At 37.9% G+C, this 14,013-nt stretch overlaps 1 protein-coding gene across 1 annotated transcript in view; it reads right to left on the reverse strand.

Annotated features, from left to right (window-relative positions):
- Positions 1-11,949, reverse strand: part of LOC134533405 (uncharacterized) — a 35,227-nt gene extending 23,278 nt beyond the window's left edge. The window contains exon 1 of the mRNA XM_063370927.1: positions 11,759-11,949. Coding sequence (XP_063226997.1) covers positions 11,759-11,949 — 191 coding nt within the window. The remainder of the gene's footprint in view (positions 1-11,758) is intronic.
- Between the last annotated feature and the right edge of the window lie 2,064 nt (positions 11,950-14,013).

Consider the following 14,013-nt stretch of genomic DNA (forward strand, 5'->3'; position numbering starts at 1 on the left):
GTTGCTAATAGTATTATCTACATGTTGGTGAAAAAAAAGTTTGGCATCCAAAATAACTCGAAGGTCTTAAAAGAGGATACCATTACTTACTATGTGGTGATTCTGATCAATTGAATTAAGTTTTTTTACTAAAGGTTATACAATAAATGCTATCGTAATTCGGAGACGTTTGTTAACTTGAAAATTTGATCTGGACAGCTGAAATATCTTGCTGAATAGTTTCACAAACATATTTCCCAGTTATATTTTTTTCTACAGCATCTGTTCTTGATCAATTCTGATTTATTAATAATTAAAGAGTAGTTGAGATAAACTAATAATTTGCGGAACACCAAATACCATGAAATTGCATTTTAAATTTTACTGAAAAGCGTCTATTTGTAAGATAATTAAAACAAATAAATACCACGCATTGCTTGACAAAGCCTAAAATTGATAAATTTTTTTTCTTAAGATTGTGTTGTAAAGTATCATGTTGAAATACATTGATTAATTAATGTCTGGATGTTAACACACACACATATATATAATACGTGTGCATGTTAAGGGCGTTCTTCCTGACTGAAAACTATGTAGTTTTTCAGAAATAATATTTTTAGGAATAAATATTTTTTCGTCGAAAACTTCTAAACTACTACATAACAAAGGTATTGGTCAACAGTTTGTGACTAAAATTTAACTGTCAATAATATTTCAATAAAATACCGATAAATGGTTGAACACACACCGTCGGTATAGAACCACTCACTGACTGATTCATACTTAATTCAAATATATTATGTACAAAAGCAAAATGAAATATATGTTGGTTTGAGTTTTATTTATAGCTTGGTGGAATGATAATGCTACAGTTACTAAAAACTAAAACACTTAAAACTCAAAAAATATTTTTGCAAAACTCCGTTCCCCCGGAGAAACCCCCGGAATGGCCACCGCATGGGGAGCCCAAGAAAAGCAACGGGCTCCCCATTTGGAAGCCACCTGGAAGGTTTTTTTCTGTTCCACCCACCGTTTCTTTGGTAGCCTGACTTGTTACAAGGGATTGTATTCCTACCAGAGAAAATGCCACCATTTTGTCTGGGCAATCCGCCTTGGAGGAGCCGGGGCGCGAACCCGGGTCCTACAAGTCACAAGGCAGGCGCTCTACCCCCAGAACCAGAGTGGTAGAGCGGATACTTGCAGTCTTCTTAACAGTGACATGATGTTATTCCACGATTTTACTGTAGTTTCGTGTGTCAATAATGTGTAGTAACATCTAACCTCGTTAACGAACAAAATTATGTATTGTTATGTTCTTCGTTCAGCATGAATTACGTAATTTCATAACAGTGAAATATAATTTGTATAACTAGTCTGGTAATTTTTTAGTTGATTTCCTGCAAACAAACTTACAGTCCCGCTGTACATTAATTATATAGAACTATATACTAGTAAAAAAATATGTAAAGAGTTTTCACTGTGGATGGTGTAGTTACTTTGAAATAAATGTTAGTTATTAAAAGAGTGTGTTAAGTTCAAATATGTGTGTGCTTACAAGCATGGAGTTATTGTATAAACATTTTATTTATTTGGTTTTAAAGCCACAGAAAAGTTAACACTGTAAATCACTTTTGGCTTTGTTTTACCGTGCTTAATATGCGCAGATAATACTGCAATGCTATTCAAACAACTGTTTGCAAACAACCTTCAATATTGGAGGTACTGGGGCAACACAAAGCATAAATTAATTGTAAAACTATTTTGTAGCGATAAAATTATTTTCATGTAAATATATAAATATGTAAGTTTACATGAATATTTTTGTTCCATTTACAAAGAAAATTTACGGTGCACAACGGCAAACAGAATAACTCAACGATGAAACATAACAGATAAAAAACTACTATACAGAGACGCATAGCTGAATCCAGCGATGTGAATAAACAGTGATGACAGCACAGTATGAACACCGTAAGCAACAGTTGAGTGAAAAAAGCTATTTTGAAAACCACAACGATGATAGCGCAGACTATCACAGTATATGAATCCTAAGAGAACAGTTACGACGATTCGGGAAAGAGATATATTCCCTACTTAAGGCACAAACAGACTGAGGTTTGTCATGACATACAGTTTAATGTTGTTTTGTCAGTTGAAATTTTATTTAATGAACTTGTTTAAATTCACATACTTTCTTTAAACATATTTGTTTTTTGTTTGTGTTTATGTGTATATCTGTTTACACTTCTGTTAACTTCTGTTGATTAGTGCAGAGACGCTTACTCAAAAGAGGAACCTGATTCTGTAAAAGTAGGTGTCAGGAGCGTTTAAAAAAAAAAAAGTTGCCAGATTTATTTAAACAAAGAATTTAATTTTACAAAAATTACAATGGTAGGAATTTCTAAAAGCACTTAAGGGATCGTCAACTAGCCTAAAAATGTATTTTCAAGCATTATCTTTGTAAAATAGTTTCCGGAGGAGGGATTGGCTTCTGCCCTCCCCATCCACAAATACTGGCTACACCCATGATATACTCAAAAGACGTGAATAAAAATTTTGGAGACCGGTAATTTTTGATAGTTGTACTTATAATATTAGATGTCAATAATTTTTCAAGACATGTGATGACAGCCTACATGGAGTAGTCTAGTCTGAAACTATGTATTTGTATTTATGCACACGCCTGTAGCACCGGGCATCAATAAAAGGCAATCTGAAGATGAGAAAAGACACACTATCGAAGTTTATGGACCGAGTCGTAAGACACTAGACTTATTTTCCAGAGAACACAAGTTCAAATCCCGGCTGGCCGCTGTCATATCCTCTTAAAGTCTTATAAATTAACAGCGCAACATATAGGTACCAGAACAGACAAAAAAGTCTGTATCATCTTGCTTTAATAATTTCTTAACTATATAGGCTTCGGCCTGAGACGCACTTAAGAGTCTTTACTGCATATACCTCCCAAATAGGTACAGTTAGTTTTAATTTATGTTAGGATAAAACTTCTGTTCCGTGTAGCTCACCACTGAGACGTGGTATTTGTGTATAGAGAACCGACAACACTGGGCAGTACAGATTGTACGTTCACCAAAAAAACATTAATGTTGATATCTCATATCACAGGCCAATGTTAAATAAAATTTTCGTCGAATATTAATTGAAATGAATAGTAAGCTACCATTTAGTGTCTGTTTGGAATTAAATATTTTAGTACGTAGTCACTGTCTCGTTTCTATTGTTTTTATTTTAAACCATTACACTAAAAGCGACTCACTGACATAGTCGTTCTGTTCACGGACAAGCAAGCATTTCAAAATAAGAAGAAATATAATATCGGAAAAAGGCTATTCCTTTAGTAAACATACATAAAAATTATTTCAAGGCTTTCAAAAAATTAATATTCTGAAATGTTTTCACTTAACCAGCTCATTTGAGTATTTCTAAACTATTTCGTAGTCATTGACGCAGTTAAAATAAAGACCTAATTTCACAACTACTTAATCAATACAACTTAAACAGTGAACGTGAATCGTTCTCAAGTAAAGTACCTATAACAAATATTCCGGATTCATAGTTCTGAGGTTGGAAATGATGTGATTGTTTTAATCTATTCTTAATGGCAATTGTTTTTCTTTAGATCTATATGTTAAAATACTCTTCTAGTGGTTTTCTCAGCACATGCTAAAAACATAATGCTGGAATCACAATATCCTGTGACAGCTCCGACACGACCAAAACAACACCACAGCCATTAAGAAGTAAGGTCGTAGTGAAGTCAGCCCACGAAAAGTGAACCCTTACAGCCCATTAGAAACATAAAGCAGGTATTATTAATGATGTAGTAAGGTAAACATTTTTTTTTGTTAAATCATTAATGCTTAGGCCTACGTTTATTTTATTGTTCTTTTGATAAACATGACGTAAAATAAAATCAATTGAATTGCTATCTCACTACTTTAGTTGGCTAAACACCTGATGGTGACAATCTGTCGTGGAATTTAAAACATATGATATAAATCATGCAATATTTTATTTACTTAACCGTCGGTTGTCAGGAAATAGTGATTTTCTGTCATTAGATTGCATTTCATTTCAACTAGTGGCCTGGAGTTAAAACATTAATTAAAATCACACGACTTTGTATCCTACTTATTTATACATATTCTTTCTAAGATAATAGGCATAATTTACTCATTTCGTTCGAGTATTAGGACTGTATTGTTGCTTTTTAACTTATGGTTGTTTTCCGTTATGGCACTTTTCCGTCGCCCCGAGGCGGAATTACACCGTTATGGTAGTTTTCCATTATGGCAGTCTTCCGTCGCCCCCTTCGCGAGCAGTTCCGCGTCGTCCCCTCAGCGTCTGGCCGGACGCTGTCCGAGGCTGCGCAGACGTCGTCGTGACTGCTGGCTGACGTCACCCGCTGCACGAGGCTCCCGCGAACAGTCGCGCCGCGCCTGTACTGTCCGCAGCAGACGTCTAGAAGGGCGGACATTCGTAGTTCGTGTCCAACCGTCAACCGTGGACCTGTTGCAGGAGCGCGTAGAATTGCTGTTTTTTTTTGTTAAACATAAGTGGCGCGCATTAAAAAAAAACACGTTTTTATGACTAGTAAATTAAATTAAGGTACTGGCTCATCAGAAAGTAACGAAAAATGCAACGTTCAGGAGTGCGGACCTGGATGGTGGTCTGTCATCTGCGAAATCTTTTGCAAGTTTTCCGCCGACACGTTCGTTACAATAAAGCGGGACCTCAATTGTGTGTTTTATTATTTTGTTTGTAATGGAAGTGGTTTTTTGAGGTTTGAAGTTTCACTTAACGCGCGTGGCAATCACTCACCCAATCTTAATGTGTAACATCTTAGCTCTCGGTATACGGCAGTTGGTCGCAGTAATTTCGTGAATGCGACGGAAATGAAGTCGCATGGAACGGAAATGTGTAACAACCATGGTGCTGCCATCTGTGGTGGATGGCACGAACATAAGTTCACAAAGCCATAAGGAAACTTTATATTATTGACTGTTTAAAGAATTTTTAAAATATGGGCAATATTTTAATAAAAATTCCTTCTCGAAAATCAGGTCCAAAGCTGGGGTTTCGAATTGTTCAAGTCTTTTTTTCGCTTTTATCGGAGTCGTTTTATTATATTGTTTGAAATTTATTCTGCTATTCAAATGATTCTATAGTCGACGTAGCGGCTCCAGCAGCGAATTCCAACGGCGTTTGGGGAAACAACGCGTGATTCGCCATTTGCGTTTATTTATCACGCTCGATATTATTTCAAAGGATTATACGTTGAATTTAGTGAGTACGAGTTTCGTGTTACAAGTGTATTTGCAACCAGGGCCGCAACTAGGGGGGGGGGGGGGGGGGGGCAAGCGGGGAATACGCCCCGGGCGCAAAGCTGTGGGGGCGCTGAAATCGCTTGCATTGTAATTCCTACTACAACTGGTAACTGGTAAAAAGTTTTTTAACTTGCATGCCAGGAATGTCTAATCTGATTTACAATATAACTCTCAATATATTTATTTTAAAATACTCTGAGAAAAATGTTAAGTTCATCATTAACATAAAAAAATTGTAAAGGGAGAAGTTAGAAAGTTTTAATGCGTCCTCTATACGAATACAGTACAATGTTGTCAGAGATCATTGATGGAATAGTGAATGCCTTAAAATCCCGGTTTCAGGCTCTTCAAGCAATTAATGACAAGTTTAGCTTTTTAAATGGGAATAACATCTACAAAATGGAAGTTAAAGATTTGAAGACTGCAGCCAAATGGTTGTCTGAAACATACAAAGATGACATCAATGGAGAAGAAATAGTTCAAGAAATGGAAAATTTTAAACATCACGCCTTGGCAGTTGATGACACTATTAAACCGCATCTGCAGCGACCCTCTTGAAGCTCATTCACGAACACAGACTTAAAGGATATCCAAACCTGACCACAGCCCTTAAGATATTTCTTACTCTTCCTGTAACAGTTTCTTCAGGCGAAAGAAGTTTCAGCAAATTGAAAATTGTAAAAAATTATTTAAGAATTAGTATGAGGCAAGACAGACTATCGAATTTGAGCATTATTTCCATATAACACAAGAGAGCATCCTCTATTTGCTATGATGATATCATCAAAATTTTTGCTGCAAAAAGGTCTCGCAAGTTAAATTTGAATCTTTACAAAACATTTATGACGACAATTTAATGAACAAGTCTAGTGATTATACGGACTACTTTATGGACATAGTGGGTTCATGCATGGAAGTTACAGTAGCACAGAAACTGTTACATGTAGGTATGGAAAATGCTTAAATAGCACCATTTTTCCGTGGGAGGGCCCCCGGACCCCCCGCTTTATTGGTGTGGTATGTGCAAAAAAAGAGGGGAGGGGGCGCGCATGAATCCATTCATGCCCCGGGTGCCAGAGACTCTAGTTGCGGCCCTGTTTGCAACATAGGAACACGTGAATTTGTTCATTGCCGAGGTTAGATGTTACACATCATTGGCGGGTAAGAAAGCGTGACCTTGCGGGTGATCGGCGGAGAGTTAGTGCCGAAGTGGCACCGCTTGGGGCGCTGCGGGCGGCTGGACGCGCTCGGAGACTTGGCAAGCGCGCGCCGCGGGCTGGAAGACGAGGCCGTCGGAACGCGGCCGAGCCTGCATGTGCAACACGCGGCCTTTCACTCGGGCGGAGCCCGTCCTCGCGAGTGACATCACTCGCCTCCCGAGAAGTCGCTTACGCACGCGTCCGCGCCGAGAAACTGCCATTTTTTTTTTCTATGTGTGTGTAGCAGTGGCGTAGCCAGGATTTGTGTATGGGGAGTGTTAAGAAGCATGCCCCCCCCCCCCCCCCCGTATTAAAGCGGGGGGTCCAAGGGTCATCCCCCGGGAAAATTTGGATTTTAAGGTGTAAAGTAGTGTTATTTTAGCAGTTTTCTGTACTTAAATTTAAATATTGTAATGGTAAAAATTTTATTAATTTTAATATGAAATTTGTTTGAGTGATGAATAAGAAATTAATTAAAGATTTGTTGCTAAGGGGGGGGGGGTTTGAACCCCTAACCCCCCCCCCCCCCCTGGCTACGCCCCTGGTGTGTAGTATTTGTTCTGGTCCCAATTATCTCAAATTCAAATCTCGATTTATAATCACAAAAGAGAAACCCGAATATGCCCTTCGAACTCAAATCTAAGGGGTCTCAAGGGTCATAAATAAAACCTACATACATCTAACCTTTAAATGTTCGTTTCACGACCCAAATAATATCGTGATTTTATTTACACAACTACTAACTAAAAAATACAAAATATGTTGTGGAACGGTAATAGGACTTCATAGTTGTCAGTGTTGAGATTTTTTACTTACTACACTCCCTGCATTATTTTTCTTCGAATCCTTTTCCTCGAATACTATTGATGTGACGGATGAGATTCACCTCTTCCTAATTTTATCACGTCTCGTGGCGCAGTGGTAAGAACACTTGACTCGAATGCCGGAGGAACCATCACTCTCGGCAAATACTGGATGGTTCCTACGATAGGCCGGGGTCGATTTCTTTCCCCTAAATCATAGTTCCGTGTATTTGCGTTTCACCGTCTCTTAACGACCTCGCTGTCAACAAGACTATTATATACTTATATATATATGTATATATATATATATATATTTAAATCTTTAAATAGTAGATATAAAATAAAGTCACTATCCGCGTCTGTTTGTTCGCTTACTTCATCTAACCTGCACAATGGATTTTGATGCGGATTGCACCATCGTCTTCCGAAAGGTTTACGTGTATAACACATTCATATTAAATTGTAAAGATAGTACAGAAATCACGATGTGATGTAATCAAGTCGTAAAAAGACGCGTTTCGGGTGCTTACTTGGCTTACGCTGACTTATACATGACTGATGCATCAAACCAATTTACTTCAGAACTGTAGGTCCTAAAAAAGGCCTACAGAAAATTCCGTGGTAGCATATGTATATCTTCTAAGGATGACTCACAGTAACCATTTTTATATTTCAAAATTGGTCAAAAAAATAATGAGGTTTTTGCTAAGATATTTTTACCGACACAGTATTAGTCCTTATCCAATTAAATGTGTTAGTCACCTTAGGCATTTAACTTAGATCAAAATTTTACCTTTGCACCATATCATATGCTGTCCATCAAATCGTTGCATTTTTAGCGCGATAATATTTAAAAGGTACCCAATTATTTTTGTATGTTTATCTGTTATACATGTTATCCATGTTAATATGTAGGCCTATATAGTTTTTTTTTAAAACATCGGACACTTAAGAGAACGTGATACTTGTAAATACTTATTAACTCTAAATGCCGCCACATTAGTAGATCGCATCCGTGAAGCGCTAGTATAAAATATAAATAAACACCAGGTATCGTGGACAGCGAGGTCGTCCGAAGAGTCTGTCGCTGCTCGCCATCCGCGGTCCGCGCCCGACTTCCGGCGCTGTCAATACGTGGGTGCTTCGCAAGAGGCGAACATAGCGGATGTCACCGTGAACCGGAGGAATTTCTCGGGGTACTCTCTGTTCCCCCCGCCAAACGCACTACCGTTGCTACTCCGTCTGTCTTCCAACCTTCATGATTCATCCACTTCTTACGACCTCGATGTCCACGAGACTTTAAAACGTTGTGCAACATCTAGCGGCGTGGCCCAGTCAATTGAGAGCGCGTCCGTCCCGAAGGAAACTACAGTTTGCTGAACACCCAGTTCTGGTCACACGACGTGAAACACCTGGTAGATTTACTACGTCCAATGCAAGTGTTTTAAATTCATTTACAGAGTGTTGGGGTTAGTTGATCTGCTTTTCCCCATGTGTCTGTATGTCTTTCCATGGCTTTCATATTAAGGTTCTGGTGTCAGAATGGAATTTTTTTCGCACCAACCATATGGGAAGAGACTAAATTGTCTGGCACTGTTAGTTGATGTAACAATTTTTCATTGAAATCGCAATGATATACGCTATATGCACATAATTCAGTGAATAAAATAATTTTGAACCTAAAACCAGTTGCATAGTAAGGTAAGGTGTTACCCGGTGCACAAAAATTTATCTCTCCCCCCCCCCCCCCCCCCTCATACTTTTCACGGGAATAACTTTATTAAAATAAGTAGTTAAAAATGTGGTTTATTTTCTTATCGTTCAAGAATATAAACTCTAAAATTCCCCCCCCCCCCCTAAGTTTGTTCTCAGATAATTGGGAAATCGCATCATCGAAATCAATTCATTTCACTATTTTGTTTTCATTTTACAAGATGGCTGAGCCAGGGAGCCGAGCTTGAATCATGGTGAACTTAAGATAACTGTTGATAAATTTTAGTTTGAAAATAACTTCTCTCGCGTGATGCTACTGAAACAGATAACGTTAGTAAGAATCTGGGGCTAAAATCAAATTTGGTACAGAATCAGAAGGTTTATATTCAACAACATATTATAAAAATTTCAACAAAAAAAAACCTCTAGTTAATTTTCAGATACATTGTTTGAATAAGCGTTGACTAACATCATTTGAAAAGTGTATTGAACCCAATTTTTTGAAGTGAAACTTTTTAATAGCCGGTAGAGTAAATCATAATCACAGGGTAACGGAGTGAATAGGTAACGAATACTATTGCTGGACGGCGCGGGGTTTAAAGAAAACTAAATTGAATTGAAACACCTTAAGCCGGTTACGTATAGCAGCAACCGTGCATGATTTCGTATGCTTTCCAATACTTTTAGAAACGTTCACATACTTTTGCAACTAGTAAATCGTAACTCCAAAATTTCAACTCTGAGGTTAAATCCGGTGTTAGCATTATAATTGTGACAGTTTGTATAGAAGTTTCCAATAGGGTTATGTATCATATTTTAGTTATCATGAATTCGTTCTTAGATTCAATTGAAGAACTGGACAGGTCTTCTAAATAAAGGTCTATTTCCAACGCATAATTATGTGTGTTTGAAATATTGGACTACCCTGCAAACTTCATATCCCTCTTATCTGCGAATCTTCACTTCTAACGCACGTAGTAAGCACGCAGCTATTTTTAAATTATTGTTGTCATATTGTCCCCCCCCCCCCCCCCTCTTGGTGATGACATCCGGAGCACCCCGAACCCACAATCCTCCCGTTCCTACGCCTCTCTGACAACACATTCCTATATTCTCTCGTTTATAGACTTTTTAAAAATAAATAACATCTAAATACGAGAGATTACTTTTTTTAAAGTAGGTAATTGATTCGTGTTTCTACTTGACCTATAGTTATGTATAGCTGTTTTGTGGTTCTAACAAATATTGTGAAGTTCCAACAACCATGGGAATATAACAGTGATTAATGTTTTCCGAGGAATTCAAATAAATTAAAATAATGATAAAATAAATTAATATTTCTGAAATGCATCAACAAATGAATTAGTTTCAAGTAAAAATGTGTTTTGTTGTGTAAATTTCTGAAATTTTTAACGTTAGAGTAAATTCTAGTACACAAATCACTGGTTTTGAACTGTACCCGTTCTTAGTTTCATGCCAGTTTTCTTGTTTGTAAACATTTCCTTTGTTGGTAAATACTTGAGCGTGTCGACTAGTCCTTCCAAAGCCCCCGCCTTAAGACCCGACGCCCTTGCGCGCAACTCTGAGGCCGCTGTTAAATGTCAGCGAGTTTGCCTGCTTGTCCTTGGTTCGTGCTCGACTAGAATTCCAAACGCGACATTCGACCGTCCACGAAGTAGAGCGGGCTCAGAGGACCTTGAAATAACCTCCGCGAAAAAAAAAAAATCACAAACAGGAAATAACGAACGTATGTTTACGTTCGCTTTATTTTGTTTTGACATTCACGCTCATACTTGTGGCTCTATCTGTACTTTTAGAAATAACTATTTTATTTGCTGATTTTTTTTACGATAATTTACTAAAGGAGCCTACGGTTATGATTTTCACTATGTACAGCATTCGAAAAAAAATTATATTTTGATTAATTTATTGTATGTATTTTTTCGAAGAGAATAATAACTAAATGATATTATTCTACTCATTTAAATATTTCATTGAAATTTTAATGGAAACATATAAACATAATTGTATACATAATAATCGTATAATTATGGAGATAACTGTTAGGTAATCTCAGCCGCTACTTTGAGACACACTTAATGACGACAAAGCAATAAAAAAAATTCGGATAGTTGAAATCCCTAAAGACGAGGATTGCTAATAATAACAAATCGACAAAATAATTATAAGGACTACAGTATAACAAACCATTGAGATTGTATAAAGTGAATAAAATCCACAGGAATTATGCCCCGTACAAACGTATACCGGTACATTTCTGTAAATTCTTTAGAGGAAGTCCTCGTAGTGTAGATAGAATTTTTTCAGAACGGAAAAGAGAATCATCTATTTAAATCGGTATTTTGACTTAATTTAATTGTTTTTTTATACATCATCTATATGCACTTTAAATTACATTCACCATTTGAACCGTACAAGTAATTTTAGCATAAATGAATACCACAGAATGATTAAGTTATTTCGACACAAACACTTTTGGCATGATGTGTGCAATCATTATGAACAGCTTAGTTTTAAAAGGCACAGAGGTTGACGTGTGTTCTGGCCATTGGAGAGTAACACATGACCCAAAACTCTCAGTGTTTAGTTAAAAGAGTGTTATTATTTATCCCCCGAAGTTTGACAGCGCGGGAAAGCAGTTGCCAGACCTAGCTGACCGGACGCGAGAGTCCACACGCAGGGGCACGGCACTCACCGACGAGATGCGCGGAGAGCTTGCTCTGAGGGCGGCGTCCTGAGCGGTACTGAGGCGCCCGCGGAGTTCCCCCTGGATCCCGAGCTGGCCGCGGTCTCGTGAAAGTCCTTGGTTTGGAGCCGGACGGGTTCCGCCGCGGCGCCGCGCGTCCACCCTGCTCTCCTCCTCCCGTGGGGGGGACCCCCCACCATCTCCCACTCTCCGACCAACCCGGCAAGGTGACAGCGTCGAGGCGGACGCAGTGACACCTATGCGGTCGAGCGCCGTAACACTTCTGGATTGGGCAACACGCAGCCGCCTCCGGGCGCCGCTGTGGTCTTCCAGTAGCTGCCGTCGCGGGGGCGCGGAAGACTGCCATATCGGAAAACTACCATAATGCCAGTATTCCGCCTGGCCTCTTCGAAAAAGGCGGAAAAGTACCATAATATCCCATAAGTTCAAAGGACGAGGCGGAATTCTACCATAGTTCATTATACACTCCATTGAATGAGTAAAGCTGCTTTGCTCTCGCAGTAGTGTATAGAATACGTCGCTAGGTAGCACTGTTAACCATCTAGCCGTTTCTCAGGTTAACGTAAAAGGCTACAGATAGCGCTTTTGACGGTTACTTTCTGTAGTTCCAGTCATAAATCATCTCAACAGATCGCGCACTAATAGAAACAAATGTTTCAAAAAAAATAGGAAGCAGCACTGTATACTTTTAACCCCGATCTGTAAAAATAAAATATGGTAGTTTTCATTTGTGGCACTTTTCCACCTGTTTTGACGGGGGGCGACGGAAGACCGCCCTACTGGAAGACTGCCATACTGGAAGACTGCCATACTAAAAGACTGCCATACTAAAAGACTGCCATACTAGAAGACCACCATAATGGAATAATTCCGCCTGGGGGCGACGGAAAACTACCATAAGTTAAAACGTGACCATACAGTCCTAATACTCGAACTACATGAGCAAATTATGTATGTTATCTTAGAAAGAATTTGTATAAATAAGCAGCATGTGAATCTAATTAATATTTCAACTCCAGGCCACTAGTTGAAATGAAATACAATCTAATGACCGAAAATCACAATCCCCTGACAACCGACGGTTAAGTAAGTAAAATATTGCATGATTTATATAAATAGTATAAAATGCCACGACAGATTGTCACCATCAGGTGTTTAACCATCTATTGTACTGAGATGGCAATTCAATTGATTTTATTTTACGTCATGTTTATCAAAAGAACGATAAAATAAACTTAAGCATGAATGATTTCACAGAAAAAAATATGTTTACGTTACTACATCATGAATAATACCCACATTATGTTTCTGATGGGCTGTTGGTATTCAATTTTCGTGGGCTGACTTCACTACGACCTTACTTCTTAATGGCTGTGGTGTTGTTTTGGTCGTGTCGGAGCTGTCACAGGATATTGTGATTCCAGCATTATGTTTTTAGCATGTGCTGAGAAAACCACTAGAAGAGTATTTTAACATATAGATCTAAAGAAAAACAATTGCCATTAAGAATAGATGAAAACAATCACATTTCCAACCTGAGAACTGTGAATACGGAATATTTGTTATACTTTACTTGAGAACGATTCACGTGCGCTGTTTAAGTTTTATTGATTAAGTAGTTGTGAAACTATGCCTTTATTTTAACTGCGTCAATGACTACGAAATAGTTTAGAAATACTGAAATGAGCTGGTTAAGTGAAAACATTTCAGAATATTTATTTATGAAAGCCTTAAAATCATTTTTCTGTATGTTTACTAGAGGAATAGCCTATTTCCGATATTATATTTCTTCTTATTTTGAATTGCTTGCTTGTCCGTGAAAAGATTAATAGCGAAGTCAATGCAGACGGCCAAAAGTAACGCCACAGTAGAGCGACAATGTGAAAGGAATTAGCCATGACCTACAGTACGGAACCATCCGACTAATTTTCTAGAAAAAATCGGGGGGCTGTATCGAGACTCATGGCCGTTGGTTTCACGTAAAACTTCTATGTCAGCGAGTCGCTTTTAGTGTAATGGTTTAAAATAAAAACAATAAAAACAAGAAATTGACTACGTACTAAAAGTTTTAATTCAAAACGACACTAAATGGTAGCTTACAATTCATTTCAATTAATATTTGACGAAAATTTTATTTAACATTGGCCTGTGATATGATAAATGAAATATCCACGGCATAATATCAGAATTAATGTTTTTTTTGTGAACGTACAATCTGTGTTGCCTAGTGTTGTCAGTTCTCT

The sequence above is a fragment of the Bacillus rossius genome, chromosome 6, assembly GCF_032445375.1.
Source record: "Bacillus rossius redtenbacheri isolate Brsri chromosome 6, Brsri_v3, whole genome shotgun sequence".
NCBI lineage: Eukaryota > Metazoa > Arthropoda > Insecta > Phasmatodea > Bacillidae > Bacillus > Bacillus rossius.